General features: G+C 58.2%; 2 protein-coding genes across 2 annotated transcripts; both read left to right on the top strand.

Moving 5' to 3' along the window:
- Positions 1–9203: 9203 nt before the first annotated feature.
- Positions 9204–11032, top strand: CRYBA2 (crystallin beta A2). The gene is made up of 4 exons (XM_042890604.1): positions 9204–9361; positions 9573–9714; positions 10541–10683; positions 10885–11032. Exons 1-4 carry the CDS (start codon positions 9204–9206, stop codon positions 11030–11032), a joined length of 591 nt encoding a protein of 196 aa, XP_042746538.1.
- A 391-nt stretch (positions 11033–11423) lies between these two features.
- On the top strand, positions 11424–17636 carry FEV (FEV transcription factor, ETS family member). Its single transcript, XM_042890555.1, has 4 exons — positions 11424–11474; positions 11850–11916; positions 15314–15388; positions 17116–17636. The coding sequence occupies exons 1-4, from the start codon at positions 11424–11426 to the stop codon at positions 17625–17627; spliced, it is 705 nt and encodes a 234-aa protein (XP_042746489.1). The 3' UTR covers positions 17628–17636.
- The last annotated feature ends 1947 nt before the right edge of the window (positions 17637–19583 follow it).

Consider the following 19583-nt stretch of genomic DNA (forward strand, 5'->3'; position numbering starts at 1 on the left):
CAAGCTGTTCCTGCTGTCGGAGATACTGCGCTGCCAGCTCAGAGAGCATACCTCCTCCTCTCTTCCCAGCACGCTGGGTGCCAGATCTTCCACGGCAGCTTCTCTGTTTTCCGGGCCCGTGCCGAGCAGGGACTGGGTGCCACGTCCTTGCACCCCAACAAGGCAGCAGCAGCTGTTCGGTCCACTTGTGGTGAATCTGCCAGGTACATGCACCTCACTAGGACCTTCTTAATACAGGTCTCATGCTGGCTTCCCAAATGGGTGGCGTGAGTAGCAGTCTCACCATCCTCTTAAAGCAGATGGGATCCAGCTGCCTGCAGAGCCTCGGTGCTGCCCATAGCAGTGGGGATGGGGTAGGTGACTGTGTAAGTCCCTGGGCCTGCTGCATCATGATGAGGTCTGGGAGCTGTCTACACATCTGCGAGAGAAATGTGTCTTCCCTTTGCAGTGGGTGTGAGATGATTGTGTGGGGTTGAGTGCCAAGCTGACTGTAAGGATGTGGTCAGAGGGAAAGTTTGGCAAACCATGGGCTCCCCGGTTATCGGGAGTGCCCCATGGGTAGGCAGTTTGTGCAGCACACAACAGTCTTTTTCTTCTTGGCTGCTCATCCTGGGAAGGGTGGAATGGCCTTGGGGCAAGTGGGCAACAGAAGCCATCCTGAATCCCATTAAAACATTTAACACCTGCTGAATCGTGCCTTTGTCTGGGAGATAAAGGGAGGGGAACAAAGCTGCTCTTGGTCTTCTCTGCTATGGTGCCTGTAAGGCATGGTTATCCCATTTGCCTGAATCCCACCTTGTATGACCCCACATCCAGACAGGAACAGTGCTGGAGAGCAGTCCCCTGTATCCCCTGCCCCTAACATTGAGTATTGGGAACCTGGGTAGGTCCTGCCGTGAGCAGCCTGCACAGCCAGAGAGAAAAGTGGGCATGGTGGTGACAGGTTGACAGCTGGGCTTAAGAGTCATAGAGGTCTTTTCCAACTCTAACGATCCTATGATTCCCTTGCCAAAGCAGGGTAGGGACCCTTCACCTCTGCTTTCACATATTTGAGATACCAGGTTTTGTTGGCTCAGCTCTATCCCCTCAGTCACTGGGGACTTTTTGGTCCATGGTGGGGTCAGGTCAGGACACCAAAGGTGGCTCCTTTGGGACAAGAGAGAAGCTGCCATGTAAAAGCCAGTCACTCTGACTCTGGTGGGAGCCCTGCTCACTGCCTTTCCCACACCAAGACAGGAGAAGCAAGCAAGCTCCATACGGTGTTGGGAGGAGAGGGAGCATTGCCTCGCCTCTTAGCATCATACCCAGGGCAGTGATGGTTCTGCATTTCCTTTTCTGGCAAAACTACTGGGAAAGGGGTGAGGGCCACCAATGCCAGTGCTCTGGAATTCCTCCAGCTCCTGGCTGTGCCAGGCTGGGCCGGGCAGAGGGCTGGTCTGGCAGCCTGTGGGATCAGAGACCCAGGCAGGAGAGATGGATGGAGCCCTCCTTTCAAATCTGGCTGCCAGGTCCAAAGATGAAGAGCTGGATGGCAGCGGCTGATAGGGATCTGCTGCTATCCACTTACATACGAGAATCTATTTACTGCAACCTGCAAGTAAACTCTTGCTATGGAAAGGGCGACAATGGTAGTTTCTAACACACTGCCAGGAGATAGGATATCTGTGGGTGTCTGTTGTGGGGGTGAAAGCAGCACCCACAAATGCCCCCATCTGCACAAACAGCCCAGTGCACCCACACAATGGAACTTCTCCTTTCATCGCAGCTGCACTTCATGCTCTGTTATCCAGGGAGCTGTGAGTGCCAGAGAAACCCAGAGCTATCCTGGCTCCTGCTGGCTCAGGGTGAGATCAACAGAGGCTGCTGAGGCCAGAGAGCACACCTACTCTGCTCCTGTGGGCTCTGTATGGGGATGTCAGTGCGAGTTCCCCACTGGGGATGCTTTGCAGGCAGGATGGATGCAGGAAGCTAGTGCAGCTCTGGAATGGAGTGACCCCAGCGTAAGGCATGTGCACAGGGAGGGAATGAAACACATCCTGTTTCCAGCGCTGCACCTTGAGGGCTTGCTGCCAGAGCAAGAGAGAAGAGGTGTTGCTGCTGAGCTCTGCCTCCTGTACACGCATTGTATATCGCCCCATCCCAGGGCAGGGTACCCCCACACCTTCCCCTGCCTCTCCTGCTTTGCCAGCCTGCACTCCTCTCACCCCTGGCTGCAAAGTGAGCAGGGCAGGTGGGTGGAAAAGTGACAGCTGGTGTTGTTCCAGTGCAGGTTAATGAATGTCTCCTCCTCTCCCCCCCCCCACACCTCCTCCTCCCCACCGCCCGCCCCAGCACCCAGGCTCCTGGCTCCTATCAGCCCATCAGGCTCCCATTAACAAAGGCAGCCCTGGAGAGTTTGCATAGAGACCTGCTCTGCCTCTAATCGAGGTGGGCTAATCGCCTCCCTTGCCCAGCCTGCCTTCCCTGGGTCAATATTTGCTCTGAGCAAACACAGAGCCCTGACAGGTGTGCTGGGAGAAGGCTCGCCACGGCCAGCCCAGCCCTCTCGCCTGTCTCTGCTCAACCCCATCTCTCCGGCCCCCCGACCGACAGCCAGCAGCGCTATTTTTATCAGGGCTATAAAAGCCCCATCCTGCCGGCGTCACCCTCATTTTCTGCTTGTGAGCCAGCAGGAGAAGGAGAAGCCACTCACCTGCGAGCTGCCAGCGTGTCACCGGAGCCAGGTGAGGAGCTGCAGCCCAGCACTGGGCCGGGTGCTGCCTGCCTGGCGGGAGAAGGTGCTGGGCATGGGGTCCTGTTGGAGACAGCAGGGGACAAGCCCAGAGGAACCCCCCCAAGGGGAGGAGATGGGCTTAGGGGCACTTTCCTGGCTGTCCCTTAACTCATCTCTTCTCTCCCACCTGTATTTTCTATTCCTTTCTGATCCCCGTTCCTCTTCCCTTTACTTTCTTCCTTCCTTTTTTTCTTTCTTTCTGTTTTTCCACCGTCTCTCCCCACCCTACGGTGCCAGCTTAACCTGCCCCACTCTGTTTGGCTTTCCCAGGCAGCAGGTGTCAAGCATCCATCCACCTCTTGGACTTTACCCTCGAGCAGTGGCTGCAATGAGGACACCAGCTCCCAGCCTAGAGGGACTTGGCCGGGAAGGAAGGATGGGGAAGGGGCACTCTGCCGCCTGCAGCACAGAACCTCCCAGCCCAGAGCGACTCTGCACTTGCCTGGCGTCGAGCCCCACGTGCAAGACCTGACCTGAACGTTTTGTTCGTTCGGCTCGCGTTAGGCAGGTCCAGCCTGTCTGCAACAAGGGCAACTGCAGCCCACCAAAAGTGCACTCCTGGCAGGCAATATCCGTGCAGGATAAATGGGCTGGTTTGCAGCACGCGTAGCGTGATGAGCACACATGGGACGATGTGCATATGACACACAGTCACATGCACAGTGTTCAAGTCATGAATGGAGCTTGCACAAAGCCATCAGTGCACAGAAGGTGCAAGTTGCATGCATGCATGAGCCCATGCACATGTGCAGGACACATGCACTGATGGCACTCAGCATTGCAGGCAGTGACATGCAGGAGACACAGTATGTGTGTCTGTGGCACTGTGGCACACAGGCACAGGGCTGGCTGCCCTGCAGCAGTCAGGTGCAGCTGCAGGTAGGTCTCAGCAGTCTGCTGGCACCGAGCAAAGCTGCTGCTGGAAATGGGGAAAGACAACAGGAGCAGGGCAGAGGACTGGGGGATTGCATCTTTTCTCTGCCTGTGCATCTGCACATGCTGCTGCTACTGCAGTCCTTCTGGCCATGTTTTGTGGAAGGTTTTTAGGGGGGAACTGGGATTTCTCTTCCAGGCCAGCGCAGAGCCCAGGGCTGCTCCTTGCCTCATTCAGACAATATGGAGTCCTGGAGAGATGGGAGATGAGACAGTGTGGGAGCCCAGGAAAAGGGGCAAAACCAGACCTCAGAGTTTAACCTGTGCAGCTCCGGAGGGAACGGGAGCAATCGAGATGCCATGATTCCTGCTGCTTCCCCCATTCCCATGCATATTGGCTCAGCACCCTCTGCTCCAGTGCAAGTCACCTACATCCCTGCACTGGATGGAGCAAAGGCACATACTGGGCTTCTTGAGTGTGTTTGGAAAGTTTCCAGCATGTGGTGTGGGGAAGAACCAAAAGCACAGAGCAAAAAGTCCCCCTGGAGCCAAGTCCCCTACGCTGCTCCTGACCCCTCTGGAGCCAAGTGCCAACCCTGGCCTGAGGACAGCTGCACACAATGTGTGACACTGCACAGAGCCTGGCCAGCACAGCCTGCAGCCCTGTGCTCTGCTGCTGCCAAATGTAGCCAAGTGCAAAAGCCAAGAAAGCACTACACACAACCCGATGTGCACAGCCCCTTGCAGCCACCCAACCTGGGATCAAACAGGGTATGATTAACGGTGCTGAGCAAAGCCAGACCCTGCTGCCCGTATGCTCCAGCCGCCGCACATGTCCTCTGGTGCAGATGTTATCTGGCACAGTGGAGCACTGCATGCACTGGAGATACTCACCCTGGTGTCTCCATGTACCATAAGGACACGTGCTCCCATAGCACAGTCTGGGGCTATTTGAGCCTATGAGACCCTCCTTGCACTCTGCATGTGGCTCAGGTGCTACAAAAAGCCTTTGGTTCTGTCCCAGCAAGAGCTGGAGGCAGACCTTGCGCACATGTCCCAGTGGGAAAAGGGGACGCCTGCAGAATCAGCAGGAGCAGCAACCAGATGAGCCCTGGGGTGAACTGCTCCCTGAGCCTCACAGAGCAGGGATCTGGCCTCTGTGCTGTCACCTTGGTTTTGGGTGAATAAAACAGCTCAAGCTGCTTGTGCTCTGTGCCCAGCTCCGTGTCCAAGCCAGCAGTGGTGAATCATGCTGGCCGGGGACAAAGCGTAAGAGTCCAGTGTCACCACCACTGTCCCACAGCCCCATTTGCATCACGTTGGGCTCCTGGGGCTCTGTGCTGGGGATTTGCATGGTGCAGCTCTGCACAGGGCCAATTTGCATGGGGAGGAAAGGGTGCAGGGGGAGTGCTGGGGAGCAATGTGTACCCCAGTGTGCATTTGCATACAGGTGTGTTTGCATTCAGGTGTGAGTGCATATATGCATTCGTGTTCATTTGCATATGTATGAGCATATGCGCAGCTCAGTGTGTGTGTATGCATTCTTGCTGACTTAAAGCTGTGGACCTGGTGACTCCTCTGTCACGCTCACTGCTTCAAGTGCCCAGTATGCAGGTGTGGGTGTGTACTGCCGCTGTCTCCCCGTGGGGTTCTGCCAGCTCACTACGTGTCCTGCCCAGCCCAGATACTTTGTGCCATCCCAGGGCAGGCACCACTTTGCTGCAGGATGTGGCAGCTGGCTGCTGCCCTCTGCATGCCAGTGTGACAAAGGGGGACAAGCCCAAGGACCTGCTGCTTTGTACAAAGCCATTGGAGCTGTGTGGTTCTGCCATGCCTGGAGGAGACACTGGGGCTGAGCAGGGGCTCCCTGATCCATGAAGGTCACCATGCCCCTGAACTGCTGCGGGTACCCAACCAGCTGGCACGAGGGTTGGGCTAAGGAGGCTGAAGCTGTTGTGTCCCTGATATTGGATTAATGTAGGAGGTGGGCACTAAGTACCTTCCTCTGGGACGTGTAGCTATGGGGAGCCCTGAGGGTTCCAGGCTGAGGACATACGGGGCAGTGAGCAGGAGGCTGATACCAGTGGGCTCTGCTTCAGGTCAGGCTCTGGACCCAAGGACCACCTGCCCCACTGCCTGGCATCCCTATGCAGGCAGGGTGGGATAGGTCTGGGGTACCCCTGTGGCTGGGAGGAACCTGTCACCCTTTTGGAGTTCACCTGGTCGTTGTCATGCTCCCATAGGGTAGAGCTGGTGTGGAGATGCAGCACTTGCCACCTGCTCACACCCAGGCTGTAATCCACAGGCAGGAGGCGAGCAGCTGGCGGAGCCTCTCTGACCTTCAGGTGGGATTAGTCCCCATGGGAACAGCAGGGAGCAGGCAGGTGAGGCCACTGCTCCTGCAGCAGCGTGGGGACCCAGCAAGGCTGTAGGGTGACTGGACACCCCCCACAATGGGCACAACTGGGTCCACCCCCGCTATTGGGGTCTATTACCAGATCCAGGTGCACCCTTACTATTGGAGTCCATCTCCATTGTGTGCGCACCCCAAGACCCATTTCACACTCAGAGCACTGCAGAGTATCTGGGGGACACACAGGGACCAGCACAACCTGGCAGCACTCCAGGGACCCCAGTGCCTCAGGGTAGTGTGTGTGTGAGCTGTGTGTGGGAGCTAATCCCAGCAACATCTGCCAGACTGCTTGCCATGTTTCCGGCTGTGGGCAGGGAGCAGGATGGCTGTGCAGGGAACACGTGTGTGTGATGGCTCCTGCTGGCAGGGGAGCCTGCAGCACCTATTGGCCAGCCAAGCGTGTGATGGTGCAGGTGCCATCTGCAGCCAGCAAGGAGCAGAGAGGCAACAAATGGCACTGGGGCATAATGAGCCTCAGCTATGGGGTCCGGGTGCCTTTGGACCTTGGTTGGAGTTTACCCATCCTTCTTGTTCAGGAAGATGCTTGAGGACAGCAGGATGTTATATGCATCCTTCCCAGAGAAATGAGTCTGTGGGAAAAAGTGAGGAAAAGGGAGCAGGGAGGCTGGGTGGGCAGATGATGCATTGCCCCCGATCTCATCAGCCAGCCCCTGCAAATAAAAGCCACCTGTTTCAGCCCTGGCAGCAGGAAGCCATCTCCAGAACAAACAGAGCACCAGGCAACTGAAAGAAAGGCAAACAGGGGCTGGCACCAGCTCCATCTGCTCCCTCCCAGTTCCAGTCCTGGACCTCCAACCCCAGGTGCGACAGTGCAGCCCCCAGCAATGATGGGACAAGGGGAGCCTAGGGGAACTGTCCTGGTCCACCAGCCTGGGTTCTTAAAATAACGGTGGGAAAGGCAGTGTGCTGCCATGAGCCTCAGATGTGTGCCAGATGTGGCACCAGGCAGAGCCATGTCCCCTCCCTCGGCAGACAGCTGATACAGGGCACAGGCTGTGCCCACGCGGATGGGGAGCACAGCGGGGGAGCGACCCCGTGCTGGGGCTGGTCCGGAGAAACCCGATCTGTTTTGCTCCTGCAGGGAACAGGATGAGCCGGGAGGGACACGGGGCCCTTATTAAATTAGCCTATGCAGCAGGCCCTGGACGAGTGTTCATCAGCTCGCAGAACCAGTATTAGCAGCTGCCTTTGAGCAGGCTCACTGTCTGCCCCCGCCTGCCTCCCCCAATAGACGTTGCAGGTGACCAAACGACATGTGAGGATGCTAGTGGCAGGGACCGCCTAGGGCTACAGGAGATTCTTGGGGGGGGGGAGAGGGGGAAGACGACAGGCAGTATCAGAACCCTGGGGTGCAAAGGGGAAGGGCTCTGACCATGGGGATCCCCTTAATCTGCTGTTCCCATTGGGGGCTCACATATGGCTGTCCCAGTGTGCAGGGATGTCGGAGGGGTCAGAGAAGCAGGGATGTGGCACAGCCCCTACCTAGGGGTCAGTTTCTCCCCACTTCTCCCTTCTCCTCCTCCTGGGTGCTTTTGTCCGAGAGGTTGCACCAGGCTTCCTGTTAGGGCTACATGCCCGTAAGATCGCATTAGTGCTCAACAGATCCTATAGCACAACATCCATTACTCCCCCCCCCCCCCCCCCAAACCCCATCCCATATGGGATGTTCAGCCTACATTCCATACACTCCAGTGCAGGGGCAGGGACTCCATCATATACCCCACAGCACTCCGTAGCCCCAGGCTGTCTACAATCCCATCTCATCCCACCCCATCCCAAACAATTAGTGCTCCATTCTGTATCCTGACATACGGCGATGGGGCTGCCCATACCCATGCTCAGACACTTCGAAGAATGTCCCCAGGCCACCCTGAGCAAGTGGGAGGTGTCACCCCACTGTGCCCTGCACAGAGTCGGCAGTGCTTTATACACCCAAAAGAACTGCTGTATAGCGCTGTCGCTGGGCAGGAGCCGGCTCCAAGCGCTGCCAGGCTGCACCCTCTGCTGGGACCTGAAGGCATCGGCACGGCACGATGGGGACAACGCTGTTCACACTCCACGAGGCGGCCGCAGGGGACAACGGGGCTCCACAGGAGCTCCGCACTGTGGAACAGAGCAGCCAGCCAATGCACGGAGGGGAACAAGAAAGGCATGCTGCGTGCTGTCACCCCTCAGACCCCAGTTCTTGCCAAGAGGGATGGATGCTGCAAGAACAGGGCCACTGGGAGGCCCCATGTTGGCCTCATCCAGTCTCTCCCAGCACGGAAGGCCTTATGCCAGGCTGGGGCCATCGTGAGCAAAGAGCGTGGAGCACATCAGCTGGGGGTGCTGCCCATCTCCCCAGATGGCTGAGCCACAGCCATGCCAACACTGCTTCTGCCCACCGCCACCATCCCTGGCACAGGCTGCGGGTGCCCTGGGAAAGGCAGTGCCCCTAATCCCCAGGCCAAGCGAGGACATTGTCCGGGGGCAGAAAGCAAAGCGATGCGTCAGGCCCTTTGCCCATTGTGCCCTGAGCCCCTGTGCAAACACAGCCCAGCGTTTTCATTGTCAGCGGAGGGTGGCGCGGGGGGGCCGCTCTCGCCACACTGCCTGAGTGGAATGGACAGCAGCAGCCTACCCGCTGGGTGCCCCAGCCCCCCCGCTGACACAGCGCATAGCCCCCCTCACAGCCCCGCTTCGCTGCCTGCTATATAGGGCTGGGGAAAGCCAGAACCGTCACCACCACCTTCGCCTCTGTGCCCTGCGACCAAGTAAGTACCAGGCTGTGAGCCTCCGAACCCCAATGCACCGCTGCTGCCTTCGCCCCTCGCGTGAATCCCCCCATAGACAGCAGAAGGATGTTGGGTTCATCCTTGCAAGAGATGTGCCATCTCACATGGGTCCAACAGGCACCCAGACCCCTCAGCATGCAGGGCAAGGGGCTTGGGAGCAGCCCCACACAATGGGCAAATTACATGGAGAGAGAGGGCATTGCAGCTGGAGGGGTCTTGAGGTCCCCAGAGACCCCGCAGCTGTAAGGGAATGGGATGGGAGGTGTCCCCTGACCAGCCTGGAAAGGGCCGGTGACAGAGGATGACACGCGGGTGACACCGGGGCTCTGCCCACAGCTGAGCTCCCCGCATGACCAGCGAAGCCATGGACACTCTGGGGCAATACAAGATCACGGTGTGGGAGGAGGAGAGCTTCCAGGGCAAGCGCTGTGAGTTCCTCATGGAGTGCCCCAGCATCATGGAGCGTGGCTTCCGCAAGATCCGCTCCATCAAGGTGGAGTCCGGCCCGTAAGTGCCCCCCAGAGCCCTCCTCACCATCCCTTTTCAAGGGGCTGCCTGAGAGATGTGACACCCAGGTCCTTCCTCTGCATCCGTTGCGTTGTGCCTCATTTTCCCCATCTGCAAAGCCGAGGTGTTGGTGGGGAGAGGCTTTGCCTGCAGAAGAGATGTTTGATGCTGGCAAGGACCTGCACCCTGAGTACCCCCTCCTCTCCCGCAGCTGGGTGGGTTTTGAGTACCCCGAATACCAGGGGCAGCAGTTCATCCTGGAGAAGGGTGACTATCCACGGTGGGAGGCCTGGAGTGGGAACAGTGGATACCGTACCGAGCACCTCCTCTCCTTTCGACCTGTCAAGTGTGCGGTGAGTTATGGGGACAGACGTTTGGGCCAGCAAAGGACAGCAGGGATGGAGCGTGGACGTGGGATGCATGGGTGGATGGGTTACATGGGGATGTTGGATGGAGGGGTGGCTCTCACCTCCTTGCAGACATCCTGAGGTGTGCATTTGGGCTCACGTTTAGCCCCAAACTCTACCCCTACTCCTGCTCTGTGCATTGCAGAGCCACCCCCAGATTGAGTACACCAGGACTTATCCCATTAGCCTGGGGTAGGAGAGCAGACTCAGGGAGATGCTCAGGAGTGAGGTTCATCCCCTCCCTGCCAGTACCCAGCCTCAGCACAGCCGCAGCCACTATCACTCCATCGTGGGGCTGCGGGTGCTCGCAGTGCCGGCACGTCTGAGCCTCCGTGTGCCCCCCCCCCCAACTTTTAATAATCACCAGGCAGATATGCTCGGGCTTTAATAAAGAGGACGCGATAAGATCGCTCCTCGCTGGCAGGACCGCTCCACGGTGCAGATGGATGTGCATGGGGGCTGGGCATGGAGGGGGGGACAGTGCCGCATCTCTGTGTCCCAGATATTAACCCCTCAGTGCCCAGCATCCAACTGAGCCCCACAGAGATGGAGAGGCACTTCCAGCAGCCCACCTTGCCCTGCAGCCTCAGGGAGGGTGAGGATGCTGAGTGTGGGAACCACAGGGACATGAAAGCAGCATCTTCTGGTCAGCCCTGGTGAGGCTGAAGGATACTTCATGGCTCACATCCCTGCACCAAAGTTGGGCATGGCACCCCCCATGCCACATCCCCTTCCCATGCTAGCTGCTGAACCTAGCCCACTCATCCCACAGAACCACAATGACAGCAAAGTCATCCTATATGAAGCGGAGAACTTCCAGGGGCACAAGTTCGAGCTGAGCGACGACTACCCCTCACTGCAGGCCATGGGCTGGGGCAACAAGGAGGTGGCATCCATCAAAGTGAACGCTGGAGCGTGAGTCCCACTGCCTGGGGGTGGCAGAGGCACAAAATGGGTGTTGTGGGACACTTCCAGCCCAGATAGGGGCTGGATAGGAGATCCCAAAATATAGGGGACTCCTTCCCGTGGAAATCTGTGCCATGCTCACCACGGGGCCAACAAGAGGAGAGGATGGGAAGCAGGGGTTTGGGCTCTGAGCCAGAGGTGTCCCTGCAGGTGGGTGGCATACCAGTACCCAGGATACCGGGGTTACCAGTACGTGCTGGAGCGGGACAGACAGAACGGCGAGTTCAAGAAGTACAGCGAATACAGCAGCCAGGCCCACACCAACCAGATCCAATCCATCCGCCGCATCCAGCACTGAGCGGGGGCAAAGTGCGTGCCCTCACAGCCTGCGGGCTGCCGTGCCATAGACCTGTACCTGGTAGCAAATAAAGGCATTTGTCAAAAAATGAGTGCTCCCCTCTCCGCTCCACTCTGCCACAGGGCAAGACACTTGCCTCAGTCCCACTGATCCCCCAGCATCACACAGCCCTAAGTCCTGGGTGGGGTTTCCCATTCCTCTCCCCCCCCAAGTCTGGCCACGCCAGCACATCCGTGCCAGCATCCGGCTCCGGCTCCGCCTGGGCACACCATGAGCCCCACCCTGCCTCCTCCTCCTGCACCCTTTCCAAGCCTCCTCGTCCTCCTGCATCTTGCTCCAGCACCCCAGCTCTCCTGGGGGGACACGCCAAGGTGCTCCCTGCCTGGGGAGCATGCCGAGGTGCTCCCTGCCTGTGGAACGTCCACTGCAAAGCCTCAGAATGGTGGGGCACTGGATGTTGGGTCCCCAGTGCAGCTGGCATTGGGGCTGGGAGGCTGGTGGGGAGCCTAGAATGGGGCCACACCTGTCTGTGTGCAAACCCTGCACCCAAAAACCCTAGCCCTGGGGTCTATGTGTGTGTGCATGTGCACTGAACAGGAGCTTGCACTCAGTGTACACATTCAAACCTTACAATTCCACACTCCTCTCATTCCACAGCAGTATGATCCACGTAAATACCCCCTGCACCCATGCAGTCTCCCAGTGCCATGCTGCAGGGCGTCCCCACTGAGCCTCTCCCAGCCTTCTTTTGTCCCCACCCCACCACGGCCCCACGGCTGCTCAGCCTCTCCCCCTGCACAAACACATTCCTGCACAGCAGCCGGGCTGCAGGGAACCCAAGGCCACGTCAGCTTGCCACTGCGTTCCACGCTGCCCGCCTGCAGGTAAAGACCTCCTGGGCACCGACCCACAGGGCAGTGATGGGGGGAACTGCCACGGAAGACATGGGGACTGCTCTGCCCTAACCTGAAGGGGTGAGATTGCTGGATTGGGGGTGGGGGGGTGAGCCATCTGCTGTTGCCAGTGGGGTGCTCCAGGGATCCCAGACCCCTCACCAGGAACCCTATGGACCTGAGCCCTTATCTCCTCTAGATATCCCCCGTCCCCTGATTGTCCCATGAACTTTGGCCCCATCCCCTTTATTTCTCCTCATCCTGTGGATCTGTCCCAGCTCACATTTGTCCCTGCTCCACCATAAACTCAGGACAATGCCTCTTGGGTCCCCAAAGCCTGCCACCCCTTGGCTTCCCCAAGGGCACAGAGCTCCCCAAACCCTGGCACCCCAACACCCCTGCCCCTCTGCACACCTCAAGTCTCTCCAGTTCCATCACACCTTCAGCCCCATGCTCACTGTCTTTCCCCATCCCATCTACCTCCCCCCGCACCTCCAGCTCACACAACCCTAACTCTGCCTGCCACATGCCCTTTGTGATGCAGGTTCATGGCTGCAGGATCTTCACCACCAGGGAGGTTGCCAGGAGAGAGAGGTTCATGGCTCTTCCCCCCACCCTGCTGTGTCCCGGGCTTGTTTTCTGTTGCCTGAGGTGTTTTGCAGTGACTCAGGCAGCGAAAGCAAGTCTGGGAGGCTGTGGAGAGGCTGCAGGGCAGGCAGAGGGGCTGTGGTGGGCTGGGGGAACAACCAAAGGTGTTTGGAGATGGAGGCACTTTTTAAGGGCTGTTGCATCCCAGTGGCCCCCTGGGACTGGAGGAATTTGGTGGGTTGTATGGTGGGCTATGCTCTTGTCACTTATGGAGGTGGGCAGTGAGGGTGGAGAGATGGCTGAGAATACACAATCCCCATTTCAGCCTGTGCTTTGGGCACCCTCAGCCAGGAGGAGTTATTGGCCACCAGTTGTAGGATGTCCCAGCCTAATCCCACCCTCCCCATGGGCTGCATGGCTGGACTGTGGTGTCTCTTCCTAAATGGCACATTTGGACTGCAGAATGAATAAGAAGCGCAAGTCTGGCACCAACACATCCTGGTTTCCATTTACACCTCGTGATGAAGAAATGCCACTGGGTCCAGAGCGAGAGCTTTAATAGACATCAATGCAACAGCAGAGGAGAGGTTGTGGCAGATGAGCAGCTCGCTAGGTGGCTGTGCAATGCTGGGGCAAGATGGACAGCAGCACCTCTGGGTCTGCTGGGAAGGAAGGTCCATTCTTGGCTGAGGGGACAGAGATGGCACTTGGACGCAGCACCTGTGGCTGTGGGTGGTGGGGCCAATCTGCCCAGAGGACTCCTTTGGGACTGAAGTTGCCCCAGCTCCTTCCCCTCTTTCAGCCTTTTCCCTGCTTGCCCTGAATCTCCCTCCAGTCTTCACAGTGCTTGCAGAGATTGAAGGCACCTGGAACACCTGTCTCCCAGTGCCAAATTGGGCAGCACCAGCTCTGGGATTCAGCAGCCAGCAGAGTCTCCCACAGGCTGATGGAGACATGGCCATGCAGGTTGGGTGGGTGCACAGAGCCCCCCAACTGCACAGAACCTAATGAAGATGGGAACAGATCCATGCAGCACGGACTGTGTAACAGGGCACCAGCGGGGTGCCAGAGCCGAGCCACATCCCGGTGCCATGAGTGTCTGGCACTGAGCTCATCCTCCCCAGGGCTCTGGGACCCACCCAGCTGCACAAGGGTCCCAATGGGGGGGGGACACGGTGGGACCCCACTTATCCACACCGCAGGGGCATGGGGTGCTGGGAGGGCAGAGCAGGGGCATGGGGCAGTGGGTAATGCCGAGCGGGGTGATGCGGGGGCACGGCACTGTGCAGCAAGGGGAGCCCGGGGAGGGCCGTGGCCCGGCGGTCTCCAGGCAGTGTCCGAGCCCCACTCGCAGCCGGGATGGCAGCGCCGTGTTTGCGAAGAGTTAAGGAGGCGGAAGAGGCAGGAAGCGGCCCGAGCCTCTCTCCATAGAAACCCGCGGCCGTGATTAAAGTCTGATGCGGGCCCGATAGCAGGCTGGGTCGGGAGGAGGGGGGGGGGGGGGGGGGAACGACAGCGCCCGCTTTAATTACAGTGGAGGAAATTGCTGGAGCCGGGGCCCCGAGCCCCTGCGAGTTGCCTGGAAACTCCCCCTCCTCCCCGCCTCCCTCGGCCCCTGCCCGTCCCCTGCCCGTCCCGCTGCCATTTATTCGCCATCAGCTGCTCCCTGATAAAGTGGAATAATAATAATAATAATAGGGGCAGGAATATTAAAACATGCAGCCCGCGGGCCGCCCCCACAGCTGCCATGAGACACGGCGCCGGAGCGGTGCCACTGCTGCTCAACATGTACCTGCCAGGTACGGGCGGACCCCCCCGCAACACAGCGCACCCCGGCCCCCGCCCTGCCCCGGCCCCTGCGGCACCAACCCTGCCTTCCTCACGTACCGTCCCTTCTGCTCTTCCAGCTTTTCACATCTGCACACCCTTCCTTCCTTCCTTCCTTGCTTCCTTCCTTCCTTCCTTTCTTTCTTTCTTTCTTCCTTCCTTCCTTCTTTCCTTCCTTCCTTCCTTCCTTCCTTCCTTCCTTCCTTCCTTCCTTCCATCCATCCATCCATCCTTCCTTCCTTTCTTCCTTCCTTTCTTCCTTCCTTCCATCCATCCTTCCTTCCTTTCTTCCTTCCTTCCTTTCTTCCATCCTTCATCACCCACCTGCCATCCCGCTGACCTTCCATCCATCCAGCCACCCTTCTGTCCTTCCAGCTCATCCTTCCAACCCATCCTTCCATTCACCCACCCACCCCACCCACCCGTCCCTCTTTCTGTTGCCTCTGTCTATCCACCATCTCTTCCATCAGCCCATTTTCCCACTCTTACCTATTAGCTGTCCCTCCATCTGACTCTCATCTTCCCTTCCCTCCCTCCCTCCATACACCCATCCATCCATCCACTCACCCATTCATCCAACCACCCACCCCTCCATCCAACCACTCATCCAGTCATTCACCCACCCACCACTTCTTTCCATCCACCTCTCTTTCTTTCCCTTTCCCCACTCCCCAACACCCTTCCTTCACTCCCATCCACCCAACCCTCCGCTACTCCATCCATCCACCCATCCTTCCATCCCATCCCTTTCACTCTCCCCCCTCTCCTTCCTGTCTCCCTACCTCAGCCTGCGGGATTTTCTATTCCTATATAAAAGCTTCCTCAGCTCTGTCAGAAATCGGATTTCCTTTTTCCTGGACGCGTTTCCTGGCTTCACCACAGCGGTGAGGTGGGCGAGGGGGAGCGGCCGGGGGGTCACAGTCCCGCCTGGCCCCAGCCCTCCCCACACTCGCACCCCTTTTTTTTCCCACAGATCCAGTGGGGGAAACTTTATTCAAAGACGGCAAGAGCCAGGCGTGGGGATCCCTCAACCCGGGCGTGCAGAAAGGTAAGAAAACCCAACCCTTTCCCCACTTCTTGTCCCAGAAACCTGCCTCTCTCCCTCCCATCCTCTTGCAACAGGGACCCCTGGGGCACTTTCCCCTCTGCATGTCCTATCCACTGGGGTTTCCCATATGGTACAAGATGCCCTGGTGCTTGCTGCCTCAGGTTGGGGCTACTTCACTGGGAGCTGAGCTCCCAATGGCCATCCCAATGCACAGGCGTGGAATCCCAGCTCGGGTCCACACAGCACTCTGGGGACACCCGATGGGTGTGTGGAGCCCATTCTGGGAGTGGAGAAATAGGGGAACCGCCAGGGAGGGAGCTGCTGGGGCTAGGGCATGGGGTGACCAGGAGAGGATGGATCTCATGGGGTCCACCCATCCTTTGGGAAAAGCCATCCAGGGATGTAGGGGAGCAGCCCTAGAGTCACTGGACATAGGGCCGATGTGGAGTGGGCACCAAGTGCTTGGGACATGTTTCACCTGCCTGGCAAGGAGATGGATATCATGGTTTGGAAGGGTGGGAGATCAGTAAAGCTGGGGCTGACGGTGTCCCTTTGCCCCTGCATTGTGGACTCTGCGCAGCCGTGCTCTGCACACCGCACTGCGTGAGAAGGGACCTTTTGGGGTCACTAGAAGTTTCCTTGGGGAGGCACAGAGGATTAAGCCTTGCCGCCCTACCTGGCTGCTTGTGTGGGGTGGGGTACAGCATGAGGTTCACATATCAGCCTTGCTCAGAAGTCTGCAGAGAGGGCTGTGGGGATGGGGTGAGAAATGTGAATGTGGCACAGAGATGAGAAATCCCCCATTTTATTCTGCTGATGATGGCATAGGTGTCTGGAACGTCAGCCCCTGCACTGGGCTCTGGCTGTCTGCATAACTGAGCCAATGTGTGCACTGTGTGAGGTGTGAGTGCCAGGCTGCAGGGGAAGAAGGAACACAAAGGAGTGCAGAGAGCACAGGTGTGGGATATCTTGTGCCAGAAACACAGCCTTGGAAAAACCTGGGCTTGCTTGCTTGGGTCAGGATGTCTGAGTGGGGTCTGACAGACGAGGGTAGAAGAGGTACAGCTGCTCCCTGGATCTGAGGATGGGAGCAGGAATGTGCAGGGGGAACTGCATGGGTGTGAGTGGGGCGGAAATGGGGTGTGGATCTGCAAGGTGGCTGTTCCTTCTCATCACCCTAGGGCTCTGGGACCCTTTCTGTCCTCCCTCAGTGCAGCTGCCTGTGTGCCTCACTGTGGGCACACCCAGGTGTGCCTGGCTCTTTTGGGCAACAGCATCCAGCCTGGCACAGGGGCATGTTGGGCATCATCAGTGCAGCCAAGAGGTGCAATGTCCTCAGACAGGAGAGTTTTCACGTGGAAACAAGGAATGTTTGTACCTGACAAACCCACAATATGTCCTACCCTGTGCTGGGCACTCTGGTCTCTTTTCATATGCCAGGGCTCAGCTCAGAGTGCTGTTGCACCATGACATCACTCGCCCTGCAGGGATCTCTGTCCCTGGAGATGGGCAGGGCTGAGCTACAGCACCAGTCTCATTTTGGGGCAGAGTACAAGTGAGAAATATGGGATGGGTCTAGGTACTACATAAAAAACACTGGAGCTGAGTATCCAAGCAAGCAGGTACCCACTGGGAAATGGGAAGGGAAAGCAAGGCAGAGGTGAAGGTGGTTGGGACATTTCCTGCTCCCCCTTCTCTGACTGGGAGCTCTGACCTCTCTGGGGCAGGCAGTGGGCAGATCCAGCTGTGGCAATTCCTGCTGGAGCTGCTCTCGGACCGGGCCAACCTCAACTGCATTGCCTGGGAGGGCACCAACGGAGAGTTCAAGCTGATCGACCCTGATGAGGTGGCGCGGCGCTGGGGCGAGCGGAAGAGCAAGCCCAACATGAATTATGACAAGCTGAGCCGGGCGCTGCGCTACTACTATGACAAGAACATCATGACCAAGGTGCACGGCAAGCGCTACGCCTACAAGTTCGACTTCCATGGGCTGGCGCAGGTCTGTCAACCGACTGCCCCTGATCACACCCTCTACAAATTCCAGGGCAATCTGGCCCCACTGCCCTTCTCAGGCATCTCCAAACTCAACCTCATGACCTCCGGGGTGACGCCGGCTGGTTTCTCCTACTGGCCTGGCTCCAGTCCATCTCTCTATCCCGGGCACAGCCTCCAGCCCTCGGCCCCGTTCAGCGCCATGGCAGCCTCCCACCTCAACAACATGAACAACCACTACCATTAAGGCTTGGCAGATCCATCCCGTTGGTGTGGGGCTGGGGAGTTTGGTGGGAAAGGGTGGGGGGTGGGATGCTGCCCTGCTCCAGCTGCCCCTGGTGAGGTTTGGAGATCAGTGATTCCCTGGCATGGGTGGTTGGAGGGCAGAAGGTGTCTACCTACATTTAGATTGAGGAGGGATCCTCCATGAGGGAATGCACAGGGATGCTTAAAGCGGAGATAAATGGGAGGAGAAATCATTCCCCATCCCACAAACTCCCCTCATGCTCAGCTCAGCCTCTAGCCCACCCATCTCCCAGAACAGAAGGGTCAGGAGCTGGAGACCCCAGACAGCCTTGCCCAAGGGTGAGGGATCCTCCTTGCAGCTCCTTGCTCCCTGCCTTCATCCTTACCTCCAGGGAACAAGGCTAGGTAAAGTAGGAGTGACAGCAATGCTGGGAGCCCAGGGCACCAAGGGGCAGGCCTGGTGTCCAAGGAAGTATCCCCACCCTCCAGAGCAGGACTTTGGCCTAGTGGATGGAAAAGTGCTGGGTTCTGCCAGCTCGGAGGGATTTGTCTTCAATAAAATGGAGAGGTGCTGTGAGCTGTGTCTGCTTCTGTGTGCAGGGGGCTGCAACAGGGGGCAGGTGCTTGCTGTTTGTGCGTGGGGGGGGGGGCAGGGGGGGGGGGTCGCACCCCACCCCCCCCCCCCCCCCCCCCCCCATCTGAAACCAGAGCACTGTGGGGCTGGAATGCAGCCACCCTGCCTCATCCTGCACTCCTTCCTTTCCTCAATCACCACCTCTGACTCTTACCTCCAAGAGATAGAAGGAACAACTGGTTTCTTGGGACACCCCTCTGGGGCAGCTGCAGGTGAGGGGAGCCAAACCTGGGGGTCTTCAGTGCCATAAGGGGTCTCTGGGAAGGTTGCAGTGTTCATAGAGCCAGGGCTGAGGCCAGATTGATGCCATGCAAGCACATAGGGGAGTGGCCAGCCCTTCTCCCTGTGCCTCCCAGGTCACAGCAGACACAGGAGGGATGGCTGTGCTGCCCTCTCTGCATTCCTCCAGGGTCCAGTTACTCTCCTGGTCCTTGTGGCATCTGCTCAGCCATGTCCTCTCTGCTCTAATCAGCTTAAGAGAGGGGATCCGACAGCAGCGTGTCTTCCAGGGAGGACTCAGGCTGCAGTGTGGGGGGGCTTAGGGTTGTGATGCAGGGAGCCCATGCCTAGAACAGTGGGGTCAAGGGGAGACCTTCCTTTGCTGTCCCTGAGCTCTGCACAGGCTGGTATAAGGAGGTGAACAGGGGGAGGAAGAGAAGCTCCCTCTATGCCAGAAGCAAGAACTCATGCTGGGGGGGGGCGGCCCCCCCCCAATTTTGGCCTCCCTATCATTTACAAAGGTAAATGATAGGGAGGGGCAGCTGGATATAGCTGGCTTCATCATAGCCAGGGCAGGGATACGTGTCCTCATCAAGGGAGCGGGCGTCAGGGCTTAGAAAGAGGCATGACGCAGGGGCAGAACAGGGATTAAGGGATGTGGGTCACTAGTAGCTCCTCGCCACAATCTTACTCCTGTCCCTCTGCCAGCGCCCACAGCAGGGAATCCCAAGTGAGCCCAGCTCCTCGCTCATTCCCAGCCCTACAAGGGCAGCTCCCTGCTGGACCTGAGTGTCCTGGGAAATGAAGAAAACACCACCCACCCTATACGACAGGCTGAGGGCATGCTTGGATCCACTCTGAGGTCACCTGGGATCCCCTTGTTTGGATTCCCCCTAGAAGCAGGGATCATGAGCTGAGGGGGGCAGACAGGAGGGAGGTAGAGTACCCATGCAGGACTCTCCAGCTATGGAGGATACAGTGCTGTCACTATGGCAACCTGGAATGCTCCCATCCACAGACCCCGATGGGAGAAGTTCCCTCCATGTGATGCTCAATGGAGAGGTCCAGAGCATTGCCCCCACCCAGCACAGCTGCCCTTCACCC

Source organism: Lagopus leucura, unplaced genomic scaffold, assembly GCF_019238085.1.
Source record: "Lagopus leucura isolate 7727_CA_CO unplaced genomic scaffold, USGS_WTPT01 Super-Scaffold_100266, whole genome shotgun sequence".
NCBI lineage: Eukaryota > Metazoa > Chordata > Aves > Galliformes > Phasianidae > Lagopus > Lagopus leucura.

Excerpts from the sequence above, each read along its gene's own strand:
- CRYBA2 (XM_042890604.1), top strand. The coding sequence starts at position 9,204 with ATGACCAGCGAAGCCATGGACACTCTGGGGCAATACAAGATCACGGTG. Across the intron at positions 9,362-9,572 it reads ATCAAGGTGGAGTCCGGCCC|CTGGGTGGGTTTTGAGTACC; the intron begins GTAAGTGCCCCC and ends CCTCTCCCGCAG. Across the intron at positions 10,684-10,884 it reads ATCAAAGTGAACGCTGGAGC|GTGGGTGGCATACCAGTACC; the intron begins GTGAGTCCCACT and ends GTGTCCCTGCAG.
- FEV (XM_042890555.1), top strand. The coding sequence starts at position 11,424 with ATGCCGAGGTGCTCCCTGCCTGTGGAACGTCCACTGCAAAGCCTCAGA. Across the intron at positions 11,475-11,849 it reads CACTGCAAAGCCTCAGAATG|CAGCCGGGCTGCAGGGAACC; the intron begins GTGGGGCACTGG and ends ATTCCTGCACAG. Across the intron at positions 11,917-15,313 it reads TCCACGCTGCCCGCCTGCAG|ATCCAGTGGGGGAAACTTTA; the intron begins GTAAAGACCTCC and ends TTTTTCCCACAG.